General features: G+C 28.6%; 2 protein-coding genes and 1 pseudogene across 4 annotated transcripts; all 3 read right to left on the reverse strand.

Moving 5' to 3' along the window:
* Positions 1–9,234: 9,234 nt before the first annotated feature.
* On the reverse strand, positions 9,235–11,746 carry LOC111313535 (UDP-glycosyltransferase 71K1 pseudogene; annotated as a pseudogene). Of its 2 annotated transcripts, none has more exons than XR_016332779.1 (2): positions 9,930–11,746; positions 9,235–9,381 (listed from the first exon to the last, which is right to left on the reverse strand). The product of XR_016332779.1 is annotated as a UDP-glycosyltransferase 71K1 pseudogene, transcript variant X2 (transcript). The 2 variants fall into 2 exon arrangements; XR_016332778.1 differs by lacking the exon at positions 9,235–9,381 and adding an exon at positions 9,488–9,759.
* A 970-nt stretch (positions 11,747–12,716) lies between these two features.
* LOC149512188 (cellulose synthase-like protein B4) lies at positions 12,717–14,962 on the reverse strand. Its single transcript, XM_089752537.1, has 2 exons — positions 13,997–14,962; positions 12,717–12,855 (listed from the first exon to the last, which is right to left on the reverse strand). Exons 1-2 carry the CDS (start codon positions 14,324–14,326, stop codon positions 12,841–12,843), a joined length of 345 nt encoding a protein of 114 aa, XP_089608663.1. The 5' UTR covers positions 14,327–14,962; the 3' UTR covers positions 12,717–12,840.
* Positions 14,423–16,613, reverse strand: LOC111313140 (cellulose synthase-like protein B2). The gene is made up of 7 exons (XM_089752207.1): positions 16,354–16,613; positions 15,965–16,286; positions 15,749–15,874; positions 15,506–15,625; positions 15,220–15,414; positions 14,959–15,094; positions 14,423–14,631 (listed from the first exon to the last, which is right to left on the reverse strand). The coding sequence occupies exons 1-7, from the start codon at positions 16,611–16,613 to the stop codon at positions 14,423–14,425; spliced, it is 1,368 nt and encodes a 455-aa protein (XP_089608333.1).
* Between the last annotated feature and the right edge of the window lie 3,798 nt (positions 16,614–20,411).

A 20,411-nucleotide genomic window follows, 5' to 3' on the forward strand; every position in this document is an offset into this window, starting at 1 on the left:
TTATGATCCCAATGACAAATATGATTATCATATGGAGACAATTAGCCACTCAATTGAAAAATATAGGCAGTAAAAAAAAAAGGTTGAAGATCTTATCAATAATGATATTCTGACTTCAATAGTGATAGAACAATGAAAGTTGACTCCATCCAATTGCCAAACATGAAGAGTTGAGATGAAGAAAGAGGTCTTGAGTTCTAAAAAATCAAGATAGAATAATTTTTTTTAAATCTTTTCACTATTTATATATGATAGTATCCCTAGGAGTTAGCTAATTTATTTTAGAAAATTTGAATACTTTAGATCTTTTTTTATAAAATTTTCTCTTTATGCATTTGTTTAAATAAAAAGTCCCACATAAGTAACTTTCAAGATAAAAAAATAATAAAACCAAAAAAAAAAAAAGAAAAAAGAGGACAAAAGGTTTTCTTCTATAAAAAAAAAGGAAGGATTCTTGAAAGAAATGGCAATTACTATTAGAAAAAAGTTCTTCAAATACCTTCACCCCTTTTTGAATACTTTCATGTTCTTAGTCACTCAAATGATTTGACTCATCAACCATAACCCCTCAAGGAATGTGAGTTTGAATTCATACTTTAAAAGGGTGATAATTTTTCCTTGAGCAATGAGCAAAAAAGGTCAATTTTGAAAATTTATTTTGAAATTAAAAAAAAAATCAAGTAAGATGCTCTTTCAAATTTTCAATTGGAAATTCAATGTGTGTTAAAATTTTACTATGACCATAAACATAAAAATGCCTGAACTTTTTCTCTTAGGTAAGCCTTGTTTTATGTCTTAAGGCATATTGATTAAAAAAAAGTAGAATTCCTTTTTGCCTAAGACAATTTGTTTTATAACTGTATGCCTTTTTTCTTCCTTTCACCAAGAAAATGCCAAAAACTTTAAAGCCCAAAGAGCCTTTTTGAATTATGCAATCAATCCCATACAACTTGCTTGTCATGAGAACCTTGAGTAGAAAAAAGATGGGACATCACAAAAAAAAAAGAGAAAAAACCAAAAAAAAAAAAATAAACGATGCCTTCAATAATTTGCTCTTCTAACCAACTGATTATGTTTGAAATAATCAATGGCCATCCTTCTCTGTCCTTCTCGTACATAAAAATTATCCACTTGCTACCCATTTGAGCCTATTAAATTTTTGTTCCAAAATAAACCTTGGTCAAGGACCATTTTTTATATTATAAGGCAAAATAAAGATATCTTTAAAAGATTAACTTCAAAGAAAGTGTTTAATATCGAAAACATCTAACATGCACCTTGGAGATAAAAGCCTAAGGTAAAAAATGAATGAGGTTTCAGTTAGGATCTTAAGAATTCAAAAAAAAAAAATGATAAAGTTGAAGTTAGATGTTTCTAGAAAACAAAAAAAAATAAAACAAAAAAAAACGAAAAAAGAAAGACATGTTCCTCAAATATTAAAAAAAAAAAAACAAATGAAGTAATAGTTAGAATTCCAAAGAAAAAAGGGATAAAATTCAAGAAAGGATATTGCTAAAATTGAAATAAAATGTTTTTTAAAAAAAGAAGAAGAATGAGTAAAGAAAGAAAGACACTTGGCTTTTCATTCAAAGAATGCTTTGTAAGATCCTTAGCCTAATTATCCTAAATAATATATATTTTTGAGCCTATTTATCCATTCTTTTAGAACCTCAAACTTTGGCCTACATTACACATCCTAAAAAGTCTATTTTGATAAAATATAGATACTTAAGTTGAAAAGCTATGTCTTTAAAATTTGTATATACCTATTATTTTGGCAAGATTTTACCAAGTTCTTTATTGTTAGAAAATATAGCTCTAAGGTGAAAACCTTAAAAGGGTAGTTTAGAGCTAAATCATTTTTAAAACCCAAAAAAATTTAGAGTTTCAAGGTTCTATCTAGAATAAGAAACCTCAATGCAGAACTTTTTGAAAGGTCAATACCCATTAAAGACTTTACATTTTCATTAAAAAAAAAAGCCTTTTCTTTTTCCCAAATCTTGTTCGAAAAGTAATGGCTAGTTTTGACACACATTAAAGTATCACATTTTAAAAAAAGTATTTTAAAAAGTTATCTCTTTCATGAGCCCAAGATAAATCCTTATAACCCTCATCGAGCTTTCATGAGAAATACCCATCAGTGAAAAAAATTGAATGATCAATTACCCCATACATAGGCTTTTCAAATGGTAATCATCAATTTTCAAGTGATTTGAAAGTCTTAAGTTTTAAAATTTCTTATTAATTGCAAAGATCTGTTATGTGAGGTAATTTTGTGATCACTTTTGAAAAATTTAAAGATTATTTGAGTATTTTATACATAATATTGAGATCATTTTTTATGAAAATTAAACATTGAAAATTTAAACAGATATCTTAAAAAAAAAAAAACTAAAAAGAGCTTTTGTATTTGTATCACTTGCATTATAAAAAAGATATTTGACCTACAAATGAAAAAATAAAAAAATACATTTATAGTTGCATCACTTGCCCGTGCATCATGAAAGGGACATTTACATATACATCACTTGCACGCATCACAAAAAAGACATTCGCATTTACATCACTTGCATTTACACTTGTTTAAGACATTTGCATTGCACCATAAGAAAAATTTACATTTACATCATGGCATCTGCATCCTAAGAAAAGGTATTTGTAGAGGCATTTACATGAAAAAAACATTGTCATTTGCATTTTTACATTTGCATTGATATTTGCATTCACATCGATATTTCCATTAGCATCATTTGATGAGAATAGACATTTGTATCATGATTACATTTATCAACTTTGTAAATATTAAAAATATATATAAAAAGAGAGAAAAAAATAAAATTTTAAAGTTTTAAAACCTCTATTTAAAGAAAACCATTTTCAAATAAGATTTTAAAGCCTCTATTTAGATAGAGCTTTTTTCAAACAAGACCTTTAGAGTTTCAAAAATCTCTTATTAAAGAGAAGCCGTTTTCAAAAAGTTCTAAATTTTCAAAGTTTTAAGGCCTCAAATGTATGAAAAACATTTGAAGATATTGAGATTTATAAGACCTCTGAGCATAATCTCTAAAGACCTTTAAGCAAAACATTTTAAAGTTTCATTGCCTCTAATTGGGAAGAGCATTCAAAGATTTTAAAATTTATAAAACCTCCGAGTGTAATTTTCAAGACCTCCGAGCAAAAAATTTTTACATTTTGAAGTTTCATTACCTCTGATTAAGAAAAACAATCAAAGATTTTGAAATTTCTAAGACCTTTAGACAAAATATTTTAAAGTTTCATTGCCTCTAATTAGGATGAGCATTCAAAGATTTTGAAATTTTTAAGACCTATGGGCAAAATATTTTCAAGTTTTATTGCCTATTTTCAAGTTTTATTGCCTTTGATCAAGAGGAGCATTCAAAGACTTTAAAATTTCTAAAACCTCTGGGCACAATTTTCAATACCTCTAGGCAAAACATTTTAAAGTTTCATTGCCTCTTATTGGGAGGAGCATTCAAAGATTTTACAATTACCAAGACCTTTAAGCAAAAGATTTTAAAGTTTCATTTGCCTCTGATTGAGAGGAGCATTCAAAGATTTTGGAATTTCTCAGACCTCCAAGCATAATCTTTAAAGACCTTTGGATACAATTTTCAAGACCTCTAAGTAAAACATTTTAAAGTTTCATTACCTCTGATTAAGAAAAGCATTCAAAGATTTTATAATTTCCAAGACCTTCAGGTATAATCTCTAAGACTTTTAGTAATTTTTAAGATCTTTGGGTAAAATATTTTAAAATTTCATTGCCTCTGATTGGGAGGAGCATTTAAAAATTTTGTAATTTTCAAGACCTTCGAGCATAATCTCTAAAATCTCCGGGCATAATTTTCAAGACCTTCAGGCAAAACATTTTAAAGTTTCATTATCTCTGATCGGGATGAGCATTCAAAGATTTTGCAATTTCTAAGATCTCCGAGCATAATTTTCAAAACCTCCGGGCACAATCTTTAATACCTTTGGACACAATTTTCTAATACATTTGGGCATAATTTTTAAGACCTTCAGCATAATTTTGACTTGTGATGTTGTCTCAGTATATTCTTTATCTTTTAATTTGTGATGTTTTACCAGTCAATTCTTTATTTCTCGATTTATAGTGTTGTCCTAGTCATTCTTTACTTTTTAATTCACAACGTTGTCCTAGTGGATTCTTTACTTTTCAACTTGTGGTGTTGTCTCGATCGATTTATTTATTTTTCGACTCACAGTGTTGTCTTGGTCATTTTCTTTCTCACTTGACTTATGATTCAATCCAAAAAAAATAACAAAATAAAAACCAATTAAAAAAATCCTTGACTTGCTTTCGGACAAAATTGTTGTATTCGTCTTTGTTTTATTCCTAATTCTCATAAATATACAAAGAAGGGCAATTGTAGATGTCAAATTTTATCCGAGTCTATTGAATAAAATTTCATTTTTAGTTTTTGTTTATTGATATTAAAATTATTAATAATTATAATAGTAAATAATAATAATAATAATAATATTGGTTTAATTAAAATTTAAAAAAAAAAGTTAAAAAGAAAAGGTTAAAAAAAAAAGGTTGGGACAGGGACAGGCATGGTGCATGGACGGCATCAGCCTATTCATTTGCACTCGCCACCACCATTCCCAACCCCATCAAAGCTCTGCACCTCATCTGCCCCAACTACCCAGAACCACCAACCTTAACTTACAAATTCTTATACTGAGCCAGGCACCTGCTTCTCCCACTATCCCAAGTGCCTAACCCTATAAAGCACCCAACTTCTTCCCTTTTGAAGCTTTCAGATGCATAGACACATAAACCCTAGCGTTCTCACACCTAAAAAACCTTAACTCCTATACTTAGAAACGCCAGCTCTCCCATACTTAGAAACTCAAGCTCTTCAATGCCCCCAACTAAACTCTCCACCTACCAAAAAAAAAAAAAAAAACCCAAACAAAAAACAACACAATCTTTCCCATAAGGAAGAACCATCAGCACCAAAGAGCTAACTACAAAAAAAAAAAAAAAAAAGTCATCAGTTTTGGTTAAAATCAAAAAAGAAAAAAAAGAGACAAAAAACTTCAAATCCCAATCTACACTGATTAGACTGTTTCCAATTAAAAGGAGATCAGATCTAGAAAGATCACATTGAAGAGAGCTTTTGAAAGTTTTTTTTTTTCGATTACTGATGACTTCAGACGACGACCGGTGCGACGGTATGGCACTAGATTCTAATTAGGCCAGAAAGTTTTTTTGAAGCTAAGCATTTTTTTCTGAGAAAGGATGAAATGAGCTAAAAAAAAAAACTTGGCTTTTATATAGAAGACTTTGACCAAAACGATGTCATTTTGGATAAATAGAGGATTTACGTGTGCCCGTAACTCGACTCGAGATCTGCACAACTTGACCCATCAACTCATTTCAACCAACCTTTGGGTGATCTATATGAACCATTAAGGAACTTATTTGAACCAATCTAAACCACCAAATCGTCGAGCAACCAGATCGGCTTGTTGATCAGACTATTGATCGATCCAGTTCAGGTTTATTTTTTATTTTTTTATTATTTTTATTATTTTGAGTTTTATTTTTAATATTTATGCACGATAAAATTTTTAATTTGTTAGAATAAATATTTGATTGCTTTTAATAATAATAAAAATTATAAAAATAATAATAAAAATAAGTAATGAAATATATTGTTAATTTTTTTAAAAAAATAAACTTTACAGAATAAAAATAAAAACAATAATAATAATAATAATAATAATAATAATAATAATAATAATAATAATATATAAAATGCTTATAAAATAGAGAATAAAAAAATTTTTCCTACCTCGATGTTGGAAGGAATATAATTATGTTTCAAATAATAATAATTCCGCCTATATGTTAAAAAATTATTATAAAAAAATCAATAAATAAATTAACAATAATAATAAATAAATTTTCATAAAAAAAAGAAAATACATAAAAAAATTAATTTAAAAAAATTATAAAAATCAAGCTTGCTTAAAAAATTCACCTATATCTTCGAAATTTTTTAAAAAGTTTGTGTTTTCTTTAAACCCTAAAATCTAAACCCTAAACCCTAAATCCTAAAATCAAAATCTTAAACCTTCAAACCTTAAAACTAAAACCCTAAACCCTTTAAATTCTAAAATCAAAACCCTAATCTCTTAAACCTTAAAACTAAAATCCTAAACTCTTTAAACCTCAAAACTAAAACTCTAAACCCCAAACCATAAAATTGAAACCTTAAACCATATAAACCCTAAAACCAAACCTTTAAACCCTTAAAACCCAAATCAAAACCCTAAAATCCAAAACCTAAAACCCTAAATTTAAAAATTCAAAACCTTAAACCCCAAATTTGGTACATAATTTTGAATCATCACTAAAAAATTTAAAACTTTTAAACCCCTAAATCCCAAACCAATACTCAAAACCATTCTGAAACTTTAAGGATATGTATGAAAATTTCAGGTGGAGTAATTTGTTCCCGAGTATCGCTTAAACGATTGGGTATTTAGAAAACTTTATTCCATTAAGTTTTTCATGTAGGTCTTTAATTTACTTTAACAATTGGATTAATAATTGACAAGCTTTAATAAAAAAAATATAATAATAATAAAATGGGATCTTAAATATGAATAGTCACACTTAAACTCCACCTAAATGTTAAGGAGTCAAAAAAGTCTCATTATATTTAAGAATATAATTTCAAATTTGCATTTCATTATCATACATAGTACCTATTGGCTTACATGCTTCTATTTGTTATTGTTTGCACTCGTTTTACATTTCTCTATTTTTAATTTTTATTTGCTACCTGATAATATCATTATTTACTTTCTTATATAAAATATATTTTTTTTGCAAAAAAAATACATATTTTAAAATTGTTATAAAATAAAATAAAAATAACATTTTGAAAGAAATAATTCTTGATATTATACCTAGATGTTAGAGAGTCACCGATAATTATATTCTATAAAGAGTATATTTTTCATTTTAAGAAATATCGTATTAAATTTCAAGTGACAAGAGTTACTTTAAATTTTGTCTAGATGTTAGAGAATTTTAAAATAATTTTTTAACTTAAAGATTTTTTCGTTATTCTTAAATAAAGAGCTTTAGCAAAATTTTGTTTTTATTAAAATGAAGGAAATTAGTATTAAATGTCAAATCAAAACCATTTCATCCAATACCAAAAACAGTGCATGATTTAAATAGTACCAATTTATGTGTATTATGAGGGTGTTAATCTTTTCTCATATATAATTGACTCCTGAGCCTAACCTGATTATTTGTATATCGAAATTTATTTTTTTCATAAATTGTAAACCCGTTTTTGTAATTCTATTAAAAAAATAATTTTTTTAGTAATCAATCACACAACAAAAAAGATTAGTGACAATTCTCTCATTTTTTTCTTAATTTTAAAATTTTTTATGTCTAGCAGTTCTAAAACCATTACTGCATATAAATATTACACATACACATATATCTTTTTTTTGAGTATTTTGGTGGCCTAAAAGATTTTTGGCTTTATGGGTAAATGAGCTTTTGGTTGTTTTATAATTGTCTTTTTATCTTCATCTATGTTTTTTGTATTTTTTATTTAAATTTTTTTAAGAAATGATTATTATAATTAAGGATAGTTTGAGAAAATATTACAAAATCTATTTATAACTCAATATGTATTTGAGCAATTTAGTAAAGATGGTCGACAGAGACATAAAGGAAATATTTTTTTATTATTTTTAAATATTTTTTTTCTTATTTTAGATTTTCCCTTCTTTAATTCATTATTTTTCTACTATTTTTTTAATTTGATATTTTGAAATATAATTTAAATGTTCAAGAAATATAATAATTATACCAAATAATTTATTCTTTAACATTAAAAAATAAATTATACCTTCCACAATCAAACAAAGCAATGAACATATAGTAAAAATTAAAAACTGTACATGTCTTTTTTTTTTTTTTATGAAAAACTATTTTTATAAAATGAAAATATGAAAAAAATTTTATACTATGTATTGTGTTTAGAAAATAGAAAATGAATTAATGTATTTTTCCTTGGACCATACAACAGAAGGTCCACTATTACGGTCATAAAAATGTTTTGTCCATTTCTGTTAGGGAACATAGGCATATAGAAGAACGAAATCGTGTTTTTTTAAAGGGTTGGAAATGAATTGGATGGGTAAATATATATTTATGATTTATTCCTTTAATTTTTATGTGTTTGGGTTTAGTTTGTATTTAATAAAAGAACTATTTTATTTATTTGAGCTTAATTTATTTAAATAATTAAATATTTAATTTAATTTAATTTAATAAATTTATTCATGAATATTAAACGAGTATATTTATGAATAATAAAAAAATTATAACCAAATAAATTTAAACAAATTTTAAACGAACTCAAAAGAATATAAATAAATATTAAAATATAATTAAGATAAAACTAAAAATATAATTTTATTAGTATTATTACAAATGAATAGTAATCGAATAATAAACAAATAAATTTTAATTAAATTTTAAATAAATTTGTGCACAAATATAAATGAATCAAAAAAATTTTTATTCATGTTTGATTTGTTTAATAAAAAAATATAAAAATATTATTTAAAATCATTATTAAATTTAATAAATAAATATAAACGAATGAAAATTAAACATATTTACAAATAATTCGTAAAAAACTTTGGTTATTTACATCTCTAACTACTAGAGGGAAAAGCTTTCTACGTTTGTTTTTGGTTAGTCTCGAACTCGGGATGTAGAATAGATTAATTAGTAGAATTTACCAAAGCCGTGTTTTAATTTTTTTCTGTCGTTTTTGCTATGTTTGCTGGAAAACATTGAAAAAACTCTTTTTTATTCTTAAAATTAAATGTATTTTCATCTCATTTTCTAAAAAGAAAAAAAATTTATCAAAAATTTATTAAATATGTTTTTACTTCTGTTTCCTATTTTTCATGAAAATAAAAACAAAATGAAAAATAGAAATCAGAAAAAAATTATGTTTTTTTTAAACCAAACACACCCTAAGAGAAAACAATAAAAAGATCTCAATCAAAAACAAGCCACCAAAGAACATTATCAAGAAATCTTGGATTTAGCCAAACCATCCGCAATAGAGTTTGTTTCTCGAAAAATATTTTGAATGAAATACCGTTGAAGTTGCATTTGAGACGTTCAATATTGATTTGAGATGTGTTTTTTCCTTCACCAGATAAAAGAATAATTATTGGCTCAGAGAACAGCCTTACTTGAAAACAAGCCCAAGAAGAGGAAAGGAATAATATCACTGACACTCCGAGAAAATCACACCGGCAAGCGGCAATCCGACGCTGAAATCAGGGGTTAGGAGACGGTAAATAGAAAATATTGAGCAATACAAAGAAATTGATAAAAATATTATTGGCGACACTATAAATTTCTCGACGAATGCCATAATATATATAATTATTTCCATTGATCTACTTCAACGAATTACACAATTTAATTTACCCCAATACAAACAAGCCATCTCAAGTAGCAAAGGAAAACATAGAAAATAGCAACCCCTGACCATAAAACGAATGCAAGATTCTCCAATCGATTCACCTAATAGAAGCAATCATGCACGTACTACATCTATTCACATTATCCCACCACCAAGGTGAAACATTTCAGTGCAGTGGACATCTTTTACTTGACACCAAAACTCTGGGGGCTTGGAAGAGACCCTTGGAGAAAAACTGTTATTAGTTTTTTTTTTTAATAAAAGAAGGCTGTAGTTTAGATAAGAAAAGGAATTGCATGAACTGAGATTTGACTATCATGCCACTTTTTAAGTATGATCTACAGAAATTAATTAAGTTGAACTGGATAAATATTATTAGTTAAAATAACGTACACTCAAGGCTTGTTGGCGTTACCCATCAAAAACAAGTCAATTAAGCGCGCAAACGAAGTGAACGAAGACCCATTGCTATTCTTCACAGCTTTCCGGCTCATTTCACTCATCTTTTTCACCCTCTTCCGCACCTCGCTGTCCCCATCCATCAAGCAATTTAGAGCTTTGCCAATTTCATCTGCCATCACCGCATCACTGTCGCCCAGCTTATAGTCTAATCTCATCTCCACTGCTAACCCCAAATCTTTCACCATCTGAAATGCATTCATTTGTTGCTCTCCGTGCATTGGCCATGTCAAAATGGGCACCCCATACCATAAGCTCTCAAGAATCGAGTTCCATCCGCAGTGTGATAAAAAGCCTCCGATGGATTTGTGGGCAAGGACTTCAACTTGCGGAGCCCAACCACATACCATTCCTCTTCCTTCTGTACGCTGCAAGAACCCTTCAGGCAAAATCTCCTTCAGATTGGGGCAATTACTAGGCCTAATTCCCAACCCCTGGTTCCTTGGACTTCGTATCGGTAGTGACCACAAGAATCTATGCCCGCATTGCTCGAGCCCCCGTGCAATCTCCATGGCTTGTGGTTCCACCACGCAATACAAGCTTCCAAAACAGATGAAAACCACCGTTGATGGGGGTTGATTGTCAAGCCACTTCATGATCTCGTCATTTTGGACCTCATCACACATCGAACTACTATGACCTCGAAGCTCAAGTACGGGCCCTACCAAGTAAAAGGGTGGTATGTCATACTCTACCAGAGACTTAACCGCTTGAGGTTCTAACTCTTCGAACGAGTTAACAATTATGCCCTTGGTTTCTTTCAATCTTCTCATGGAATTTTTGGTGTAAATGTACCCACCATTCTCGTCAAAAAAAAGCGAGGGTATAACTTTACAAGGAACCGGGTTTGTAAAGCTTGGGATAACTAACTCTCCATCGGAAGCTTGAAACACCCTGCCAACTTGATCATGTCGAGTAACTGCGTGTAACATAAATCCAAGAGTGGCTGCACCAGAAGTGTAGAAAAGATAAGAAGGGAGGCTAAGTTCATTGGCCACATCAATCATAGGAGCGGCAAATGCATCAACAACAAACAAGGCAGCAGAGACAGCATAATTTGGTAAAACGTGATTAATGATATACTCTTTGATGTTCGACTTGTGACTCTCCAAAAATTCAAATCCAACTATATATGGGCTTTTGGTATTGCTTAATGGATCAGTTTCCATTTTTGGAAAATTGATAAATCGTATTCGAGCATCAGAGGCCGCAAGTAATCGGACGTATGTTTGGACCTTCGGTTCCAGCAATGGGTCTATAATTAGGACTGTGACTGAGAAACGATCATCTTGATCACGCAATCGCTTTGCAAACTCAACATTCGAGACGAGGTGGCCGATGGCTGGTGCAGGGATGAAAACTACCTCCATTTTTTCCATTGATTTTTGTCGGTGATCTCTGGTGGGTCGTATTATAGAGCGGCAACTTTTTGTCTGAGATTTTTTTTTTCTTGTAGAAAATGTTGTCTACAATAGCCCCATTAATGGTGATCACCTGGTCCACCTGTGGTGTCAACCACCTCTATTATTGAAACGAAAGGTAAAAATATAAATGCTGACACTGACCCCAATGTTCAGTTGGATATTTTTTGGGGTACTGAAAATACATAATTTATACGCTGATAATACTAAATATAAAATTTTAAAATTTTATCCACACCTTATATGCTTGGAAAGTATGTGACTCATCTACCATTAATTTTTAGTTTTATATATCTTTTGTTCGGTTAGAAAAATTAATTATAATACTTTATTGCTTTTACTATTTTCTTCTTTAGTTTAGAAAATTAATCAGACATGACATCTATTGGAGGAGAAAATTTGTATTCAGTTACAAAAATATCACATGTTTTTCCAAATTTTTCTTTAAATTTTCTCTAGTGCCAAGTAAAATTTATAAAATAAATTACTTGAAGATTTTCAAGTGATAAATCATATATTGTCTTGTGATATTGATGACGTTATTAAACAAATTACCAAATTTCTCATGTTATTAAATAAATTGTGAAATACAAAATGTATCATTTGATAGTTCAAGATACAAACACGTGATTTCACCCATCAAATCTCAAAAAATCATAAATATCCTCTTTCCAATCAAATTTCATTATCAAAATGCTTAAATTCTTATAGAACTTTCTATTCATTGCATTATCAATACAATGCTCCTCAAAATCTTCCATAAAATAATAGATGAATCAGTTTATTTTAAGGTAAAATATGTAATTGGTCACTTAATTATGATAATATTTATAAAATAATTATTAAACTTTTAAAATTTTAATTTAATCATTAAAGTTTGAGTAAAATTTTTTTTCTCATCCAATAATTAATTTTTAAAAAACTTCATTTTTCTTCTACATGATAAGAGTCAACTTAAGATCTCTAAAATTAAAATATTAAATTTTAACTACTAGAGTATTTTCTAAAGGACAATTTGATCGTTTGTAGTGATGAAAAGATAATTAAGTGATGAAAATATAATTAACATCTTAATTTACAAGGAAATTTAATCTACGCACCAAAAAGGAAAAGTAGTCCCTAACTTATTGACTAGTAGTTAAGGAGCTCATAAGAGGACACAAAGATCTTTAGATCTCTTTCCTCTTTTTTCATGTTCTATGCCCATTCTATATAAAAAAGTACAAAATCCAAGTCTCAACCCCAAGAAGTTCTACACCAATAAACAAAAACTAATGCCAACGAAGTAGACTTGAATATGGTGGAAGAAGGAATCCCATATTTTCCTCTTTTAAACAACCCTTTCAGAAATGGCAAGAAGCATAGCACCACCCATAGGCTGCACAAGATCTCACCTAGCCCTACTCCCTGCCCAACATCATCAACTAATGGTCGCAACCCTAAGGAAAAGGCGAGCAGTGCTGTCAGGTGCACCAGCAAAATGGTCGTGCCCGGCACAAAAATTGGTGACTCATCGAAAGTAAATATTGTGTTACCGTTAGTTTCGTCACCATCGGAATTAGATTGTTCTTTTTTTGTAACTTCAAAAACTGCATCAGAGAGCCCTAGCAGTTTGAGGACGGCGCTTAAAAATCCAAATAAATACGCTGAGGTTGCTGTTATTCTTCCCATTTTCATGTTATTCCACCATGCTCGGATGGACATGCCGGTTTTCAAGTATTCCCTGAGAGTGACCAGGTTGTAAATCATAAAGTCACAACCGGAATAAATATAGCCGGCTCCTGGACCTGTAGACATATTCATTGTTAAACTTGTTAGCTATTAGAAACACATAAAGGTCACTCTTTTTTAAAAAAAAAAAAAAAAAAAATCATTTTTACTTTCCCTTAATACTTTTTTTGTTTCAAATCAGAAGTAATTTCTTAAAGAAAATTTACAATCAATAAAAGTTAAATCTTGATTTTATAATTTCTTGAATTTTAAACAAGATTAAAATCAGACATTGCATATGAGACGGAAGGAGTAGTTTATATAACTCATACAATTACATTATACTAATTTGTTTCAAAGATAAAGTAATGATATTTAATCAGGAAAATATTCCTTTGAACTTCATCAACAAAAAATTCTGTCTAAATTTTGCTTACTAATTTTTACAAAGCTTCTTTTGTTTTCTTATTGCATGTACTTGTTTTTCAGAAAGTTGTATATGGAACTTCAACTATATGTGGCCATGATTTGATGTCGAGACAGTAAAACATGCCACCGACGTGAGAGACAAAGACGTAACACATAACATGACCTCCAATACTTCATTCTACCTCTTTCATTTTTTTGGTATCTATCTATATAAAATTTGAAATTTAATTCAAGTGATTAATGTAGTTATTTTTAGAATGTGACAATTAACAAGTTTGAATTCAAATTGTAACCTATTCTTTTATCTTTAAACTACAACATGCTATGCATTAAAATAAAAAATAAAAAAAAAAAGAAAAAAAAGAGAGCATATAGGAGGACCGACCTACTGTCAATTCTATACTACTGTTATACTACATGTAGATACAAGATTGTCCTCACCTTGGGCAAAAAATGGGAGTTGGCGATGATGCAATATGCAGGCACAGCAGCATAACATAGCTCAGGAATTGAGGAGACGCCCCATAAAAACAACCAGATGTAGAATAACAACATCCTGAATTGGAGCTTCCCATTCAGGGTGGCAAATATAGGGCTGTTTTTGCTGACGAGGATTTCAAACAGGCCTATCGCCCACCTTTTCTGTTGAGTCATTACTGCCGGACCCGCAGACGGCGAACATCCTAGAAAGGCCGGTGGGCCGGGGGTGAGATAGGTGGATTTCCACCCTTTCTTGTGAATCTCCAACCCCGTATGGGCATCTTCAGCCATGGATCCATATATCCATCCAACCTGAAGTGAATGTAATCAATTATACTCTAAATTCAAGTTTTACACTTTACAATCAAATCGATATATACTCTGTTACTAATATTTTAGTAGGTTTATTCTACTAACTTTTGTCCCCCAGCTTGTACCAAACTCATAGTCACAACCTGCAACCTGGAATGCTGCCTCAAGAGAATTTGAATGGTTGTTTGGAAAATCCTTCTTCCCTTTCATTGCATAAATTGCTGATTCTGAAAACTCCTTTGATTTCCCAAACACTTTTAACTGTTCACAATCATCTAATTTTCCTACATATAAGAAAGTATAAACCATCATGGTCCTATTATTTAATAACCATTGGAATATAGTTAGAGTTATAAGACGAAAAGAAATTATTACTTCAGATCAAATTTGCCAATTGAATTTTGCTCATATGATTCAATTTCTTTGAATTTTGTTATTTTACTTTAAAATTGAAATAAAATTTTCACTGGCAATAATGAAATATTCCATTAAATATTTTAATTCTATTACTTTTTATCCAAAAATTAACGAAATTAAAAATATTAAATCATAGTATAACAACAGTTGCATCTTACTTCCTTAATTTATGGTTAGAATGTTCAAGTATATACCTTCAATTGATGTATGATTTCTTCCCTGATTTTCTGCGTTATCAGGCCATAGACCGTGGATAACTTTTCGCCTGTGAAAACATCCCGTTCCGACATAGAATGGTCCTTGGATTCCCGCTGTTCCAGGGACCACATACTAACACATCGACATGTAAATTCTCTTAATGAATGCAGCAATTCCAAAAACGAAAGAAGAAAACGGAGAAGTAGAAACTTCATCGAGGTTCATAGGAATTTTATGTGGCTCACTTCAAAAAAAACCTCAAATTGGTTTCCGTAAGGATCATCCTTCGGTCCATCATAAAAGCGTTGAGGATACTGAACAAATGCGATTTCACTTTCACTTTGGAACCGAGAAGATGACACATTGCTTGACGAACAACTTGTGGATTGCTCACAAACACATCGCAGTCTAAGTTCAGCATGAAGGGCGCATTCGTCATCAACCCTGACACTCTACTCTGTTTTTCAAACAAAAACCCAAAGCTCTTTTATTATACATCACAAATTATTCGGCCTGAAGGGGAATTGATTTTTAGTTAATTACCAGAACGTTCATGGCACCGGCTTTGAAATGACGTGGCTGTTTTGGCCGTTTCTCTCTGGAAATGTAAACCAAATGTGGCACATCATCATCCCGAGGGCTTTGTTTGTTCTCTCCTATGATCTACAAGAAAACAATTCAAATGATTCCAAATTTAATAACCAAATATATATAATTTTGTTTCGATTAATTAGAACATTGGAGAACATTTCAAACTTAAGGCTGTCTTTTTCTACAATGAGTTACCTTGATGATCGTTGGATGGTTGCCGCGTTCAACCTTGGAGAAAACAGCAAACTCACCACTTAGATCACATGGAGTTGATTTTTGTCCTGCTTCCTCTATTTTTAGGCTAAGGTGCTCGTACTTAGCCTACATAGATTAGGATATTACACTCAGACAAACTTTTTAATTTATTATTAACAATGTTAATTTTGATCTCCTAACTTTGGTATTGGGTACCTTCATCTTTTTCCAATCTTGTTTGAACTCAGAATTTGCAGAGGATGATGTAGGAAGGTCGAAGAAGTATCTAAAGGGAGCCCTGAGTTGAATTTTGTATTTCTTACAAAATGGGACCCAAAGCTTTGCAAATTTCGATGCTTTCACCAGAGAGTAAAAGGTGAGAGGGGAGCAGCCGTCGTCGGATACATAGCAAGCAAGTTTATGAGCTGGATAATCAACAGCCAACAAAGAGAGAACGCTGTTTACAGTTATAATCGGCAGCTCTAGCACGGGGTCTGCTGTCGTGACAAACATGTCCATAGGGGGAAGATATGGAAACCTGACAACAAAATATATGAACAAATTATTTATAATAAACAGTAACAGAAAGATGATGGTGATCGTACCTCTGTTCAAGGTTTTCTGGATACGTTTTGAATTCCACAGGATTCCATTTGGAGCTGAGATTGAGAAACCAGTTGAAAGTGAACCATGACTCGTATAAGAAAGCAAGGAGCCAGACAAATCCGTGGTTCTTTAGAGAAAGGAGTCGATAAAACAGGAGGGAAGCGAGAAGGAACAATAGAGTGATATCCAATGCTCTGTGGATAGTGTTTTTACGAGCAATTTTTTTATACAAGGGGAGACATAATTCCTTGGGCGCCATAGAATAGTGCTTAGAGTGCTGCTATAGTATGTGTTGTGTGTTCATAAAAGATTTTGAGGCCTCCTTTCTAACTTTATAATGGTTATATTTACAAGAGATTTATGTTTTAATAAAATTGCATTATTTTTCAATTAATATTCATGAAAGAGTTTCATTTTCTTTGTCAATTTTCATTTTTGGTACCAAGCAATTTCTATAATTATAAGTAGATATATGTAATTAATTCAAGCGTTTTCAACTTGTTTCACCTATAGAGTAAGATACTATATTTGTTGTTTCACAATTCACATGAAGTATGGATGGATATCTTAGGTTGTCATAACATATGCTTTCTCTTGTGTAGAAAAAGATCAAATTCAATTACAACAAATTTTGAATCAATAATTATATCTATATGAAATAATTTTTTAAAAAATTATTTCATTGCTGTAAGTGAAATGTTTAGATTTATAAGAGGAATTAATAAAATAACACATACCCTTAGATACATTAATATATATATATATATATCAATCTCTTATTTCATAAAATTTACATTGGTAGTATAAAAAAACAAACTCATATATTATTAATGTTTAGATATTTAGTTTTTCTCGATAATTTAAATCAATCAAGCAACATATAATGACAAATAGTATTAGGAGTAGTCCCTATATAATCAAATTAATATAATAAAAAAAATATACTCCATCTGTCTCAAAATATTTATCATCTATTAACTTTTGCAAAGTTTAAAAAAGAAGTTTTGATCTTAATGTATTCAATATTAAAATTTAAATTTTTTTATAAAATAAAAGTTTCATAATATTTATATCAAAAAATAAAAAAATCATAAAAAATGATTTTAAAATATAAAAAAATAAGAGTTTTAAATATTCTAAAAAAAAAGACATAATTTTAAGACATCTAAAAAAATGTTCAAAAAAAAAGGACAGAGAAAGTACTTGCCAATTTCTTAACTCCTTTCGATAAGTTTTATAAATTTTACTTAAAAAACTTCATATTCTTAAGGGAATAAGATTTGATGTATCACAATTGGAGATGACAAAAATTTACACTTTTTTTAACCTTTGATATACGTTCAATAAGAGAGATAAGTGGAAAAGATAACCAAAAAAAAAGGGGGGGGGGGGTTTAATCTCATTCACTAAGTTTATTAAAATTAAAGATTAAAAAAATGTAAACATTTTTTTTTTATAAAGTGATCCCTTCTTGTATATTTAATATATTAATTTTACTCATTTGGATATCACATGACCCCTAATGACTTCTCCTAATTTTTTACTTTTTATTTTTTTCATATTTAATAAATATTTTTTTTATTTTTTAAAATTATGTTTAGGGTCACTTGATTTTTTTGTTAAACAAAATTTTTTCTTTTTAGATACTTTTCTTTTTTAAAGTAGATAATTTTGTAAGAAAATTATACAAATAAAGGTTTTGATGTGGCATCCGTATTTGTTTTCCGATTCTTGGCTTTTTTCTAATTTTTGTATTTTTAATTTTAGTTCTTTTTAATTTATAGATTAAATTTTATAAAAAATTGAGGCCAATAAAAGTAATCACTTGACACCCCATTTGATTTTTTTTTTTACTTTTTTGTTTTTTTTTTTATTTTGACCTTTTTAATTAGATAAATTTTGTAAGAAATAAGTCAATAAAGATATGTATAATAAAACAATCTATGTTTGATAGGTTTCAACTCATCTTTATTCACTAAGTACATTTTTCTAAATTCGAGATCATGTTGAATTTTTTCTTTTTAAAAGTAAGGATTAAAATGGAAGCAGGTTTAAGGTGTTTCATTTCACCCTAAGTATATAGAAAAATATTATTTATTATTTATTTTAATTTTATATTTATGTATATGTATTATATTAATAAAATTATTATTTAATACATTCATCTAATAAAAATACTATATTAATAAACAATTAAGATGTAATTTATATTAGAAATTTTTTATGAACATTGTAATAAATTTAGATTAGTTAATTAATTTTGGATAAATAGGGTAGGATGCAGGTTATAAATTTATGTATTAGGTTGAGATTGGCTTTAAAAAAATAATAACTAGATATCATATCGAAATTAGAATCGAGTTGAATTATTAAAAAACCAAAAGCAAAAGTCAAGATGAGCATAAGCCTATCCAAACCAGACATGTTATCATCTTTAAATGAAAGTTTTCGTGTAACACCCCATTTGATTTTTTTTATTCTTTTTGCTTTGGCATTTTCCTTTTTTTTTTTTTTCTTAAATTATCTATTTTAGTATTTTTCATCTATGTTTGAAAAGATAAATAGGCAACCGAATTGCCAATGTGGCATCTAAATTTTGTAAAAAATGATATCAACGAAGGTTATGATGATAAAATAACCTGTATCTAATGAGTAAATCTGCCAATCCAATAGGGATGATTATTTTAAAATAGGAGTCAAGGTCATAATGGATATGAATTTAAGGTCTTCTACCTAGTATCTTAATTTAATAAAATAATATATTTATATATAATTAAAATATAATTTTTATTAAAAAATAATATTTTCATGAATGTTATATTATTGAATTTATTTTTTTGTCAAATCAAGTCAAATGCTAGTTATACATTTATATATGTTAGGTCAAATATAAAAAATAATAAGCCGATGTTAGGTCGAAATCTGGACGAGCATAAATTAACTCTTACTTAACCCATTGCCATTCCTAAGTGGAGATATCCACATGGCTCTCTTTTCTTTTTTTTTTTTCTTTTCTTGGATATATCTTTTTTTAGTTTAAATTTTTTTTAATTATCTATTTTAATATTTTTTAATTATGTTTATAGTGGACATGATTTTGATTTATTATATAAGTTAAGATGTATACATTATTCAAATATTAGTAGATAAATTTTTATTGATCATTATTTTTATTAAAATTGTAAACGAAATTATACTTACTAATTTATTAAATTTATCATGAATATTATTAATTATAAATAACAAATTTTAAAACTGTAACAACACGCAAACATGTTACTAGTATATATTGAAACCACAAGAAGTCTAAAAGTTTCATTGCTATATAGCATAGAAAGATGCATAAAGTCATAAGCTGAGGAACCTAAACCCCTTATGGCAGTAAAGCAATCCCTACAAGCAATACATATCAATGTCGTTAATTTGTTTTGGTATCGATCGTATTGATTGATACGCTTTAGTTATATATAAAAAAAATAATACATTTAAAGATATTTTTTGTACTAAACCTAGTATTGAATAATATCGATTATTTTCGTTAGTTTTAGCTCATTTCGGTATATTAACTTTTTTCGTCCAGTACGTGAATGTGACACTTGTTTTATTGTTTTAATTTATCTTTTGTTGTTTGATTATTTTTAACCTAATAAAAATAAAACTAATTAAAAAAAACTACTCTTGAAAGTTAGGTTTCTTTATTTTTTATTGTAACTTGTTTTTCTTTTATACTTTATTTTTTTAAATTAAAGTTTATAAATATTTCAATCTTTTTTTAAAAAGTAATTGTGCTTCCTCTTCATAAAGTTAAAGGTTTTTTTTTTTTTTTTCATCTCTTGATTTATATCTTAGTATTTGTATGAACAAGAAAATACTCATTTGAATAATATATTATCAGATTGAGTGTTTAATAATATCATGATAAATTGATGATATTAATTCTCATACTTTTAAACATATTTATTTGGTTTTTAAAAATATTTATTTTCATTTTGTAGATTATTAATAGTATTATCATATATAAATTCATGTATATTTATAAATATATTTGTACTAAATT

The sequence above is a fragment of the Durio zibethinus genome, chromosome 23 (assembly GCF_047325235.1).
Source record: "Durio zibethinus cultivar Kanyao isolate XHJ-2024 chromosome 23, ASM4732523v1, whole genome shotgun sequence".
Lineage (NCBI taxonomy): Eukaryota > Viridiplantae > Streptophyta > Magnoliopsida > Malvales > Malvaceae > Durio > Durio zibethinus.

What these genes read in the sequence shown, in the direction of transcription:
- LOC111313140 (XM_089752207.1), bottom strand. Translation starts at nt 16,613, where the DNA reads ATGGCGCCCAAGGAATTATGTCTCCCCTTGTATAAAAAAATTGCTCGT. An exon ending in CCAGAAAACCTTGAACAGAG is followed by an intron (nt 16,287 to 16,353) that starts GTACGATCACCA and finishes TTTTGTTGTCAG; the next exon opens with GTTTCCATATCTTCCCCCTA. An exon ending in ACCATCCAACGATCATCAAG is followed by an intron (nt 15,626 to 15,748) that starts GTAACTCATTGT and finishes GTTTTCTTGTAG; the next exon opens with ATCATAGGAGAGAACAAACA.
- LOC149512188 (XM_089752537.1), bottom strand. Translation starts at nt 14,326, where the DNA reads ATGGCTGAAGATGCCCATACGGGGTTGGAGATTCACAAGAAAGGGTGG.